Genomic DNA, 13,576 nt, shown 5'->3' on the forward strand with positions numbered 1-13,576 from the left:
GTGCTTGAAACCAGTCAAGCAGTTTCTTTTTATTTCTTAAAAAAAGAAAACAAAAAAACCCACAACCCCCACCCCCCCAAAACCCCACCAAATTAAAAAAAAAAAAGAATCCCCTAATGGTGAAAGTATAGATATGGCATTTACACAGCTACATCTATCTTCCGCTGACCCTCCCACCCGCCCACAGTAATGTAGATTTATACGCGCTTACATAATATAGCGAGACACGGACAAACAAATGGGCTTCAAGAGTCTGCGAGAAGGAGCGGGGTGCAGTGGGGACCTCCAGCCTGCCAGGGATGTGCCGAGCTGCGGGACCGCCCCGAGACCTGGCTCTTCCACCCCAAGCCACAGTGATGCCCTCCCTCGCCGCAAGCCTCGGGTCTGCGCTGGTGGTGGGCAAGGAGGGAGGTTGGTCTTTGGCTGATGGGGTGATGAGCCTTGCGGCCAAGCTCAGGGTACCGAGCCTCCTGGCCGCCCTCCTCCTCCTCACGAGGTAGTCGGGGAGCTTGGCCGCATGTGACGTGCGAGGTACAGAGAGGAGACACGGCTTGGCAGAGGGCACGCACAGCTGCCGAACCAGGGGGGCACGTGTCGGATGGGGGGAGGCAAAGCCCTGCCAGCCCGACGGCTCTCGGCATCTTCCTGACAGGAGGCGTTGTGCAGCCTGTGGTCCCTTTTGCAGATGAAAGAGTAGTGGGAAGGGGTAAGGCTGCAGGTGTCGGCACCCTGCCGAGGGTGACCCTCCACTTGGGCACTCACCCTGCCTTCTTGGAAGCTCTTTGGGAACAAGGCAGCGATCCCGTCACGCGCTCAATGAGCCAAATACAGTACTTGTGTCAGCAAAATGAAGCACTACCAGTTCTGAGGTTCAGTCTGGGAGGAAAGCAGAAATAGCCCTCATTTAGCACAGAGGCCACAGAAATAGCATTGTCCCCTCTGAGGAAAGCCGGGGGCAGTGAGGTCTCTGAGATGGAGAAAGGAGAGACACTTCTGAGATTAAAAGGCCGTTCAGCAAAGAGGGAGCAAGGACACAGTGCCACAGGGAAAGGGCACACAGCCCTTCCACCCTCCTGCACGAAACTGCCAGAGCGGATGGGGGACACAGGTCCAGCCCCCTCCCAAGATACGGTGGGGGCTGGATTTGGCCGCCGGGCAGCTCTGGCTTAACTCATCCTGTCCCCATTCCTTTCCAAAGCAAAAGGGATTTACTGGAGCAAGAGATGTGCAGAGACAAGGCAGCATTGTTCCCCCAGCCCACCCTGGAACTCTCCCAGGAGCACATCAACACCTCTCAATGTGCCATGCAAGGAATTTTGTTATTGGATTGGGTTGCGAATGTATTGCTTATTGCCAGCTCAGGTGAGTCAGCCCGATCAGAGGCTGACGTGCCACCAGGGAAAACCGTAGGTGGGAGGGAGAGGAATCAGCCGGAGACTGGGGGTGCATGAATTCCCATGGCTAAAAATGAACCTTGGGGCTTCTGGATATGAGGTCGGACTGGAATGGTCAGGGCTTCTCTATCAGATCAAACCAGGGCTGGGACAAACAGCCCCGTCACCCTCCCAGAACGACCCTGGCCTGAGGCACAACCATTGTCATTCTGTATGCAGACAGAGATATCTCCAACTCCGTTTCCAGGGTAGAAAATATGGGACAGAGAAGGAAGCGAGCATTTTGGGGGAGTGGAGAACACTCTAGTTCTCCCAGCCTCAAATTAGAGGGAAAACTATGATTTTTTTTTTTTTCCAGCAGCAAAACAATGTGGCTGCGGAGCTGCAGCTGCAGTGTTTGCACTTGCAATTAGACTAGAAAGGGCAAAGGGGCTTGGTCAGCAAGAAACCCACAGAAGCACCAGGTTTAAAGCTCCTCCGGAGAGAGAAGTTTAGCCCTGAATCTGCAAGTAGCCAAGTACAGAAGGGAAGAAAGCAACACTGGGAAATGACAGCTCATCCACACTCATCCTTCTGCTGGGATAAGCAACACTGCAGGCAAGATTAGGCTTGGCAGGCAGGAATGTCAGCACGGAAAAACCCCAAGCTCTGCTTGACCTGAAGCCCCCCAAACGGCCCACCATGCAGGATGAAATGAAAGTACCTGGAAGACAGGCAGATGGGGTGACAAACAAGGCAGGGAGCCCCTGAGCACCAGACAAGCCTCGCAACTGGTTGTGATGAGGAGCTGAACTCCCACGTTCTGGATTGCACTTGATAATATCAGCACCTACTGAAGGACCCACCTCCTGGCTGCTGCCCGCCAGCCCAGGGAAGCTCTGTGGGTCACGGGAACGGGTGGTCCCCTATTAGTCCAACAGGCAGGGCAGTTTGGGGGGAAAGGAGAGCAAAGCATCCTCTTTCCAGGGCTTTTGGGGTCATTTTGGTCCTCTGTGCCTTGCATAGTATTCTTCAGCTACCGAAGCAAAATACTTCTTGTTGTTTGGTTGCAATACTGCAAGGGAGAATCCTGCATAGCGTCTTGGATCAGCACAGAGAGGACCTGTTATAGATGTGTGTGTGTGTGTGTGTCTATTTTTCTATATTTTTGTTTCCACCAGGAGAATGTTGAAGTTAACACTTGTCGTTGTAGAGCAGGGAAGACCAAGGGATGGTCCCGTGGCATGCACGGGGGGGAGCAAGGCACAGCCCTTAACCAGAGCACAATGCCTGTGCCTGCACATGCACGCAGAGCTACAGGGACCCTGTTCTCAGCAATCATTCCTCCTTTTTGCCATGTTCCCTATGGCTCTGCTACACACCTGGACTAAGCAACGTGACCTACAACATTGGACCGTGACCCTGAGCCTCAGGGAAAGGCAAATCCTTTTGTGCAGCCAGATTTCCTTCATTGGTACTGTTCCACGCTCCACTTCTCTCCCTGGCTACTGCCGTATTTCTTTTTAACTTCCCATACAAGTGGCAAAAATGTCAATCAAGGTCCATCTCCCTAGCACGGAGAACCATGGTAGCCATCGTATTCCATGAAGTTTGGCCAGAGCAGCCCCAGCTGCACAGCTGGGCTGCCAGTATGGCCACAGGAGCGCAGTGCTTGGGGGGGATGCAAGGAGGAGGATGGATGGGAGCACACGGGTGAGGAGGGGAGGCAGAGCTGCTTCCTCCATGCTGCTGCCAACGGGCACCAACTGGAATGTGTGGGATCTCAATTATTATCTTGTTTTTTTAAAGCCAGCCTCACATAAAACTATAAATTAATCTGCTAATTAAATACTCAGGTGAGAGACCAGGGAACCTCCAGCCGTGCAAGCAGAGGAGCGGCTATGGCTTCTTCCGTAGGTAATTGGAAGGGATCCAGCCCTCCCAGCACGGGTTCCCAGTCAGGACCTTGCAAAACCACCAGCCACTGCTGTTCTTCTCACGAACTTCAAACAAAGTCCCTTCTTTAAAGCTGTTGGTCTCCTCGTCGCCTTCGAAATCCGCCACTGCCACATAGAGAGCTTCCCTGGAGACGTCCGGACTGGAGACGGGGGCTGAGGTCCTCTCCTTGGTTTCCCCTCTCTCCACTGGCTTGGATATGACCTTTGGGCTTGCACTGCTTTTCGCTTTGGCTTCGTCTTGGATGGAGGCAGAGAGGAACGGCTTGGCTTTCGGAGGAACCAGCATGGGCCTCCCCGGCACCGGGGATGACCTGATTTCGGGTACTTCCCGTGCCGGGGCCCTCAGCTCCGCTGTGGGGCCGGAGGCAGGACCCCCCGTTTTCTTGGGGGGCGGTGGTCTGCGAGGTGGCACAATGGGGCGCTGCGGCGGGGGCTCCCTGGCACCCGGGGTGTTTGCTGGCCCCAGGGGAGATTTGGGCAGTGCCTCTTTCGTGGCGTGGCTGTCCAGCTTGGGCAGGGGTTTGCTGTCCATGCTGGGTCGCTCCTGAAACCTTCCAGAAGCCTCTGAAGAAACCATGGCATTACTGAAGGAGTTTTCGCCAGCAGCGGGGTCCTGCTCGGAGGGTTTCTCTGGGCACTTTGCAGGTCTAAGCTTGCTCCGCAGGCTGCAAATGTCCAGTTTATCATCCGCTGGAGGTGGGTCAGTCCGGGGGGCTGCGGCGGGTTTTGGCCTGATCTGAGGTCTTGACTTCAAGAACGGATTCTGGGCGATGGGCTCAGGCTTGTCCTCCGCAGGCTCGGCTTTTGGCTTGGTTGGCTTGACAATGGGCCGGAGGTTTGGCTTCTTCACCTCCTTGGCTGACACCTTGTGTCCACATTCCAGTCCCATTTCGTTTTTCAGCTGGAAGAGTTTGCCCTTCTCCGGTTTCAGATCGGGCTTCTTGCTGTCTTTCGGGGCCGCCGACTGCTTGGGTGGGATCATAGGCAAAATCATGCCTGGGGGCTTGGGGGGAGGCCTCTGCCTCTCCAGTAACTCGCCTTCTGATTTAATGATGGACTCCTTCCTGGGCGGCAGGCTGGGCTTCTCCTCTGTGTCACGGTCCGAGATCTCCTCGTAGCCCCCGGCAAAGGCTAGGTCCCCGCTCTCGGGAGCCTCCTTCCCCTTCCAGTCTTTGGCCCACTTCCCACCACAGTCCGTGCCGTTAGGAGGAGCCTCCGGCAGAGGACGGCACGGTCCCGTCGCTTCCTCGCTGGTGCTGCCGTCGGCCGCGGCGTCACCGAGCCGGAGCTGGGCCATCTCGTTGGGTAGCGGAGCCAAGAAATTCGGCCTGGATGCATTGCTGGTTTTCTTGTACTTATCGATGAACGTGGCAGGGGCCCAGCCTTCCTTCTCGTCAATCTGAATGTACCACCAGCCGCTCAGGTTCTTCTCAATAACCTGCCGAGGGGAAAGGAAACCTCAGACACCCACGGAGGAGCCCTCTGCGCAAGTGGGGATGCTGGGTGTCTCTGAAATGGTGTCAGGGTGGTATACGGCCTCAGTACCTCCTGCCCTGGTAACCAAAAGCCACGTAATCCCAGGACTGGCATCCTAACAGGAGGGGAACTTGCTAAGGACTTCTGCCAGGGAAGGGGACCTGCATGCCATGGGACTGAGGAACGACACAGCCATGTCAAGGAGGAGCTGTCACCATCCTGCCTGGGAGACAGGACCGGGATGCTGGCTCCTGGCGGTGGCCACTGCGCGGCACTGTTGGAGCGATCAACCGGCAGCGACACTGCACGGATCAGCAAGGGCCGGCCTCTGGGGGCTCCAGGAGTGGTGCTGGGACCTAGGAGGAGCTGACTGGGGCAGCCGTAAAGGAAAAATCCTCTTGAGAGGCACGGCTTACATTTTGAAAAGCAAAATCACATCTGCAAGAGAGATTCTGCCAGCAAAAGCGGGTGTGCCAGGAAAGCAATTCTGGAAGAGCTTTGAACTTTACACCTGGCCTAAGAAAAAACCCACCACTTCTACTCCCATTTGTGGTGTGGTTTTAATTTCCATTAGCTCAGGCAACACAGCACCCACACGCCTGGGGGACAGGAGGCCACCAAGGGCACCACGGACTCCAAAGTCTCGTGAGCTCATACGGGTTTCTCTCCCACTCTAGGAGAGCCCTGGGTTGTTAACAGTCCACAGAGGCAATCACATGCACCACCGTGCCTGGTTTCCACCCAGAATGCCGTGATGAGCAGATCTTCCCTCCCTGGAAAGGGAGCTCCTGCCTGAAACAGGTCCTAGGGCAACGGGAGTCAGGAGCGCTGCACTGACATGAAGGTGTGAGAAGGGAAGATGACAGTCTCACCTCTACTTTCATTCCTGCCTGGAAGCTGATGCCATCAGGGATGGTGGTCTGGAAGTCAGCGATGGTGTAATATTCCTCTTCCACTTGAGGAGGGACAGGAGGTTTAGGCAGGTTCAAACCACGTGGCTATGACGAGAAAAAAGAAAACCCATCAGCATGTTTCTACAGCAGGGTTTACAGCCCACCAGCCTACAGAGAAACAAGACAGCACAGCCAGGCCAGGGAGATCAGCTGTGCCCGTGCAGCATCCTCACCAACACAAACCAGCAAACCACCTCCAGGCTGAGCAGAAAATTGCTCAGTGTCAGACCTCTTGCTGACGGCAGTCACCCTCTCCAGAGGGAGGGAGCCAGCCTGCAGCCTCCCGCTGGCAACCCAGCCTTGCAGGACAGACTGGCCAAAAGTTCATTTAAAGACCACATGCAAAGGAAAGAGTCTTAAGACAGCAGGGAGGCAGCGTGCGTACTCCAGTCTTGACCAAGAGCAGAGCCCATGGTAGAGGGGGAAGATCCCAGGCAAAGAATAACCAGTGACCAGAGCTCCTTTCAGTGCTCCTCTCCGACTCCCTTCGCCATTCCTGGTCTCCTACGTCAGCTGGCACTTACTATGGTGAGATCTCGGCGAGGAGGGGGTCTCTGCCTCATCTTTGGTGATTCTGTGGAGGAAGAATTTCAGATGCTGTTTAGTTTCTGGCTTTTGGTCACACGTGTGTTCACAAAAGTGAAAGAGAAAACAGAAAGGCAAGCCTGCCCCGTGGGCAAGGAAGCCAAAGGAGGAACCTGTCTGCCAGGTACCCTGAGTCACCCAGGTTTTGAGGGCATCCCACTGGAAGAGGAACCACCTTTGCACCATCAGGTACTGCTGGAAAATGCAGCTGAAGTCACCACATGAAATTGCTTTTTCATTGCAGGCCTGACCCAGAAGACCTGGCCTGCAGAGGGGTTAAAATGCCCTAGCTTCTGAGAGGAGAGCATCTCCAGTCTGGGAGGGGGAAGTTTTATCTCCATCACATTTGCTGATCCTCAGCACATCCCTGGGCAGCACTGTGCTCGTGCCCCATCCACTTTCGCAATGTCACCTCCAGACGTTGCTGCAGAGCCCACAGCGCCTGCAAGCCTTCTGCCTCCCTCACACCCCGTTATGTCTCCCAAAAGTCTGCAGGAAAGGCTGCGCTGACACCCCAGCCACCACCGGCCTCCTCCCCACAGGCCACTTACTGCGTCGGATGTCAGCATTGGGCAGGGGACGGCTGTCGAATCTCCCGTCCCTTTGGCCAGCGAGCCCATCCTTCTCTCGGCTCGCCGCGACCTGCTGCCGGGAGATGCCATCCAGATCCAAGGCACACGAATGAGCGGAGGAGCCTGACCCCAGCTTCTGTGAGAACATGTCTCCATTTCCCTTTTTGAGGTAGGAGGCAGGGGCCCAGCCTTCTTGGCCCTGGTACCTGCGGTGGCAACAGCAGCAGTGTCACCGCGCAGAGCCCCTGCGCTGCACCGGGGCTGCGAGCCCTCCCCAGAGGAGCGACCCACCGCGCTCCAGTGGTGTGGAGCCATCGGACATCCCCGGAGCCAGAGCTCAGGACACGCGTTGACCAAAGATACCGCCTGATCTGGGCAAAATGAGCTTGCCAGCTGTCATGCCTTGTGGCACGTGGGCACCTGGAGAGCTCCAGCCATGACTAACGCTCCCGTGCAAGCCAGCTGCAGCCAGCGGGCCGAGGGCTGGGAATGGCGCGAAGCCCGATTTCCTTTTCGCCTCGGCAATGGCACTGGTTCAGGAATGAAGCGCACTGGCAGGGGAAGCAGAGGGGAAAACCAGAGGGCTGCTGCTAGGATTGATGTACCTGGTCTTTGGAGAAAGCGCAAGCCCTCTGCCGGCATGCCGGCAGCCTGGATCCCTTCCCCGTTCTAAATCTGCACTGTTTAGGAGAGAAACCAGTCCCGCGATCTGATTGAAAAACCACATCTGCGGAGTCTCCCTGCCATGCCGGAGGGTCCCGCGCCAGCATCCGAGACTCTCCCCGCTGGCTGGGCTGCAGCCACTACACTCAGATGGCACCAGCTACTGAGCTTGTAATTGCCTTTAGAGCTCTTGTGGCAGCTCTCCTCTGCTTAAAAAGTCAATGGACGTTTTTCTGGGGCTTTGCTGCTGCCAAGACCACAGGTTCAATGTAAGGTTAAGAAAATTGCAGCATGTGCTCCCACCCTGCTCAAGTCCGGCCATTTGCTAGACCACAGACAAGAGAAAATGAGCTTTCAGGAGAAAACAAGTATCAGCTCGGGACTATCTAGAGTCTTTGGCCTCAGCATACCCTGCACAGAGCAGACCTGGCCCAGGCAACGGCCCTTCTCTGCAGGAGCTCCTAACACAGCCAGAGGATCCAGCCTGCCTCCAGGACACTCCCTGGTTTTCCTATCAGCAGCATATGATGTAATACTAATGCTCTCACACCAGTTCCCTTTGTACTGCTGGGGCATGTGATGCCGTGACGCAGTCCACCTCCTAGCACAGGAAATTGGGGGATTTTAAAGACGTTTAACCACAGCTATGCTTGGCTAAAGCCCTGAACATCAGCTAGCCTTAGTGAGTAGGGATGGAGAGAAATGAGTTCTGGTACTCTGCCCTTCCCAACACCCTAGACTTGCCTTTGGACTGTACATCCCATGCGCATCAGGCCTCTGCTTTGCACAGCCCCAGCTGCATTGCCAGGGAAGAGGAAGAGGTAGGGATGGTACCTGATTTTCCACCAGCCCTCCAGGTTCTTCTGGATCACCTCCACCACAGCCCCTTTGTCCAGGTTCATTTCATCCTGGTCTCTTGCAGTGTATGGGTAAATAACAGTGTACTTCTCCTCTGTTGGAAAGAAAGTGCAGTTTCACGGAGATACTGTTTTATGGAAACCTGGACTCAGTCGAACAATGGTTAAGTGCTTTATATAATGATAATTCCTGTTGTAATACGGGTGCAAACACACCATTCAGAAAATAAATGCCAGTGAAATGTATTTCAAAACAAACCCAGCTGCATTTTGAAATGTAAGCTTTGGTGAGCTAGTCTGGCCCAAGGAGAAGTTGTCTAAAACGGTTCCGCCTCTCCTTTAGGACTAAAGACTATCTTTTATATGACAGCTCTCCTTTCACTTGCCCTTCACAGAAGCCTTGCATGCATCCATTTCAGTTCAAATTTCTTTCTCAGAGCCTTTAAAGAAGAACTGTCCTCTATCCAGGGAAAGAAATCCCACAGGCATCAGGGAGTAACCCCACACATACATACAGATGTGCTCTCACACACAGCTCTCAAACTGCTCTACAACAGCAGGTCTACATGAACTTCCCTATTCAACAGCTAGGTCCCCCAAGACATTGGTCAAAGCCATGTGGTGAGCCTGGAGAAGAGTCTGATGTCCTGTCCACTAGACCAAATGATGGTAAGCAGGGACATGGATGCTCTTCCCTTCAAGGGGAAGGGGAAAGATCCTAACAGCCATGCGGACAACATCAGACAAACAGGTCCATCCATCCACTCCTCTCCCTCACCTTCTCCTGTCCTCTCTTGAAAGAAACCCAGGAAAGCAATTGCCTGTGCTTGAGCAGTGCCACAATAGGGTGAAGGCTATTTTGGGAAAAGTCTACCTCCAAACCCGACACCTCTGGACATTCATATATCCGCACCGTGCAGGTTTCCTGGATTTGTCTTCTTGGAGGAGCACAGCACTCAAAAGGTCTGATTTCCCACTGCCTTCATGCAAATGAGTCAAAGCAGAAAATGTCCTGTCACATCCAGCAAAACCAAGCTGGCTCTTCTCCTCCTGACCCCATCTGAGCCACCAACCCCAGGGCCATGGCTCAGAGGAGTTACTCTTACAGGAACTAAGGCAGCAGTTGCAAGAAGTCTGCATACATGTGTTGGGGGAAAGCAGAAACTCCAGCCTCTGTAACCAAAACAAGCCTCAAAAAGTGAGAAGGAACAGCTGAGACAGGAAAGAGGTGGACATGAATGGGCCTAATGGAAAGCTGAGGAGCATGTATGGCATGCATTGAGGACTGACACAAGCAGGGTTCGTCACATGTAAAGCAAACAAACATGCAGACAACAAGGCTCCAAGCACAAAACATGGGCAGCCGAACAAGTCTCTACGAAGTCCACCTTGACCCCATCCACTGGTGTACAAGTCCCCAAGAGTCCGACGGCGGCCAACGTGCCTGGGCAGAGACCAGTATCTCCATGGGACTGGTAAGAGCATGTTGGGGAAGCAGGAGAAGGACAAGAAAGGACATAAGGAGGCAGCACTTCAGGTCCAAGAGGAGACAGGGCCAGAGTGTGGCACAGAGACTCACCTGGAGCCCTCCGGGGGCCCTCCCTGGTCTGAGCCCCCCTCCCACCTTCATCTCCCCAGACGAGCGGCTGAGCCAGCTACAGCACTGCTTTGAGCATACAGTGGTCAATGGGAAGGACGTTTTTCTCCAGGGGCATTTCAGATTAGCTCTAAGCAAAGGCTGCAACCTTGCTATTCTCATAACATGAGGTCATGCATGCTCTTTGTTCTGCACAGGTTTAGAAGGTATGTGAATTGTCCTAGGACCTGAGCTTTGCTCCTCCTCCAGTGCAGGTAAAACAGCTCCCTGGGGCCTAAAGGAGGCATTGGGATGGCAGGACTGAGTGTTCCCTGGAGTTAGCACCTTCAGCCCCTCTGTGGGACAGCAGAAAGGCCAGCAGTTACACCACCAGTATCCAGCTGCCTCACTCCTGCTGCAGTACTGGAGTAGAGCACTGGGCAGGCAGGACTACTACAGGCAGACAGGACTGAACAGCACGTGTGGGTTTGTCTTTCCCGAGCTCGTGCCCTGCCTAAGTCAGGGAGGGCTATGCAGTCCTGCGAGCAGTTCAGTGCAGTTCAGCAGGAAGAAGCTGGGGCAGATGTCTCCAGCAGCTTCTTACCTTCATCAGGCTGCATTGAGAACTCATCCTGGACACCATCCTGGGCTTCCAGGCAGGTTGCTGGCACCCAGCCTTGCTCCTCCGACGTGCTCACAAACCACCAGCCTGAGAAGAAAACAGCAGGCAGCTCAGCCAAGGGCTCCCACTAGCTAAAACCTCCCTCCCTCCCTCCAAACCACGAGCCTGAGGAGCTTTGCCCCCTGCTTGCTGCCTACACGAGAAGCTGGGGTGACCCCAAAGCAACAGAGCCAAAGCGCTATCCAAAAGGGAGCACAGACAGCAGCAGGGGAGACTCTCAGCTGAGTGATATCTAAATGTGCAGTTCCCTCCCCACAAAAAATGGGAGAGGCTCTGAGAACTGAATGGCTCCAGCCACCACGTTTGCTTTCCTTTTTTTCCCCTTCATGGTTCATTTTCCCTCAGTCTGGGTCAGCAAGCCCAGGCTAATTAGCAGAGATGAATACACTGTCTGCAAATCGATAGCTGACTCCTGCTGCGCTCTCGCCTTCCCTATATCTGTGGAAACAGCAAATTTTAAAACCTGAGAGCAAATGCAAGATTAAAACATGAGCTCTCCCAGCAGAAACCTCGCCAGCTCCATAGCGGCCACAAACAATTCTCTGGGCCACCCTGGGTGTCCAATCAAAATAAACGCGTGCTCCTCAGCTATTAAAAGCACAAGCTATTTGTATCTTTAGGGGGAAAAAAATAAAGACCGAGCATTATCCTCAGAACCTCACCAGTGAGTCATTGAGAAAGACAACTAAATTGTCAGGGAGGGAATCAGCAGCTACCGGCATGGAAGGGAAAACCAGGGCTGACATCTGATAAATAAATTATTTGCCGTAGCTTTTGGATTGGCTGTGCTAATAGCCTTGCTTCAGGGTTGCTTTTATTTTCCTTGTTCTCAAACATAGCTGCTGGTGCAACTAATCCTCTTGGGGAGCACCTTTTCAGAATTTTAAAATCTATTTTCACGATTTATCTTTAAACCCTGCCCCCCCCCCCCCCAGCAACTTCTGTTAACTTCAGGGAATAAATTCCCCTTTCAAACAAACTCCAGAAGTTGGGCCCATGACATGACTTGATCCCTTTGCAGAGATTAAGAGCAAGTTCAAGTTTTGAGGCAAGCAAATAGCTCAGCTGCCTGCCCCACTCCATGACTGGGTGTTTCATCGTGTTCGGAAGCAGGAATTGCAAATATACAATAGGGGCTTTCGTGGGCACCATGAGAATGTCCCCTTCCATCAATAAAACAAGGCTGCCAACTCCAGGAATGGCTTTTGTCCTCAGGACCCATTGGCCAAGTTTTTCAGCATGAAAAAGCATAGAGACAGTAAAAGATGGACGGCGCCTGGCGCTTAGCACACAGGTAATCAGACCCTTCCTTTAGAGACAGCCCTGAAGTCTTGTCCACGCTCAATACAGACAGCCTGCAGACTGAAGCTGCTTCCTCCACGTCCCACCTCAGCTGACCATCCAAGGACATCCCTGTGAGGCGCCTGGAGGCTGTTTCGCTTAAGGTCCTATTAGGAAAACACTGACAATACAGGATTGCTATTCCTGCCCCTGCTCTGCAACGCAGAGTAGACACAAAGCCCTCTGCCAAGCCAAACTCTCTGTACCTGATTCGTTCTTCTCAATGATATCCACCAACTGGCCCACGCACAAGCTGATCTCGGAGCTCTCCTGCTTCTGGTAGTCCGCCACCACGACATACTGCTCCAGCACCAAGGGGTCGACCGACGCAGAGTCAGCTCCTGCACAGGGGGATAAGAACCGACCCGTGTGCCAGGGTCAGCACCGGCTCCCGAGAGCATGGGCCACCGCTCCCGAGCACCTGCTGGCCTGCGAGCAGCTCCAGGACACCCTGGGGACCCCAGCGTGAAAGACGTGAGCCAGAGACTTGGGCAGAGTGAGGAGGAGAGAGACCAAACCAGCAGCCAGGTGAGAAGGGTACAGCCAGGTGAGACCTTTCACTTGCTACCCACCTTCCTGCTCACAGACAGACAGAGCCGTCCAAGCAACCCCATCACCGCCAGAGATGCACACAGCAGCCTGGGTCCTGCTGTCAGGGACGGACGGGGCTCGGGGCAGTCTCCGGCATCGGCTGCCCCAACGCGTGGACCAGCTCCGACCCCAACTCAATACACCCACCCTGCAGGGAGTTTTGCGGGTCCTGGCTAAAGAGTCTGGAGACCCAGGCAGAAGGGTGTTTGTAGGAGAGAGCAGCATCCCCCCCCGTCATCATCGCCCTTATGTATTTCAGTCGCCTTCTCACAACTCGCCAGCGCGGGTTGCACTCTCTGCTATGCGCTCTGCTAACTCTGCTCAGCTCCTCCCGCTGGAGATCCCAATTCCATGTCAAAAAAAAAAAAAAAAAAGAAAAAAAATACCCCAAGGAGGAGCAAAAGGGCAGGATACAGCGGCAGCAAAGCTTCCCTTTGGCCACAAAGAGACCTGCCACCCGGAGGCGAGACGGCCGCGGCCGGGATCGCTGGGCACCGCGGCAGTGGCTGCGCCGAGCCCGGGCAGGCTGCAGGTGGCACTGCGGGCTAAGGGCAGGGGACCCCCGGGAGCACCGCCAGCCCCCTCCTCTGCCAGGGGACCAGCAGCGAGGCACAGCGGGGGCAAGGCTGGTTTGTGTTTTCGCAAGCGCGTTTTTCATTTAGGGGAGCGCTCGGGATAGAGATGCACCCCCTTCGCTTGGCGTTGGGGTAGCACCGCAACAGGTTCCCACTCGCATCCGACGCTGCTTTAGAAACGTGGCCCCGACTTTGTCCCTATAAACTGAGCAAAGATACCCTTTTCCCACACGTGCACTGACGCTCGCTGTGTGCAGGGAGACCGCGAAGTGACCGCGGGTTTTGCAGGCTCACAGGAGCAGACACTGCGTGCGCTCAGTACCGAGTCCAGCCTGTTCAGCCCCACCGAGCCGGGCGTTCGCTCGGGCTCAGCC

The 13,576-nt window shown here is 54.6% G+C and overlaps 1 protein-coding gene across 3 annotated transcripts in view; it reads right to left on the reverse strand.

The window, feature by feature from the left end:
- Positions 1-2,510: 2,510 nt before the first annotated feature.
- The window catches only part of SH3PXD2B (SH3 and PX domains 2B), an 80,377-nt gene continuing 69,311 nt past the window's right edge, over positions 2,511-13,576 (reverse strand). For 2 of the 3 annotated variants that reach the window (XM_075056383.1, XM_075056382.1), the window contains 7 exons: positions 12,243-12,377; positions 10,618-10,722; positions 8,415-8,532; positions 6,897-7,123; positions 6,285-6,334; positions 5,680-5,805; positions 2,511-4,769 (listed from right to left, as the gene is read on the reverse strand). In XM_075056383.1, coding sequence (XP_074912484.1) covers positions 3,273-4,769; positions 5,680-5,805; positions 6,285-6,334; positions 6,897-7,123; positions 8,415-8,532; positions 10,618-10,722; positions 12,243-12,377 — 2,258 coding nt within the window. In that variant the 3' untranslated portion in view covers positions 2,511-3,272. The remainder of the gene's footprint in view (positions 4,770-5,679; positions 5,806-6,284; positions 6,335-6,896; positions 7,124-8,414; positions 8,533-10,617; positions 10,723-12,242; positions 12,378-13,576) is intronic. The other variant, XM_075056384.1, reaches the window with a different exon arrangement.

This window comes from Buteo buteo, chromosome 24, assembly GCF_964188355.1.
Source record: "Buteo buteo chromosome 24, bButBut1.hap1.1, whole genome shotgun sequence".
In the NCBI taxonomy this organism is placed as follows: Eukaryota; Metazoa; Chordata; class Aves; order Accipitriformes; family Accipitridae; genus Buteo; species Buteo buteo.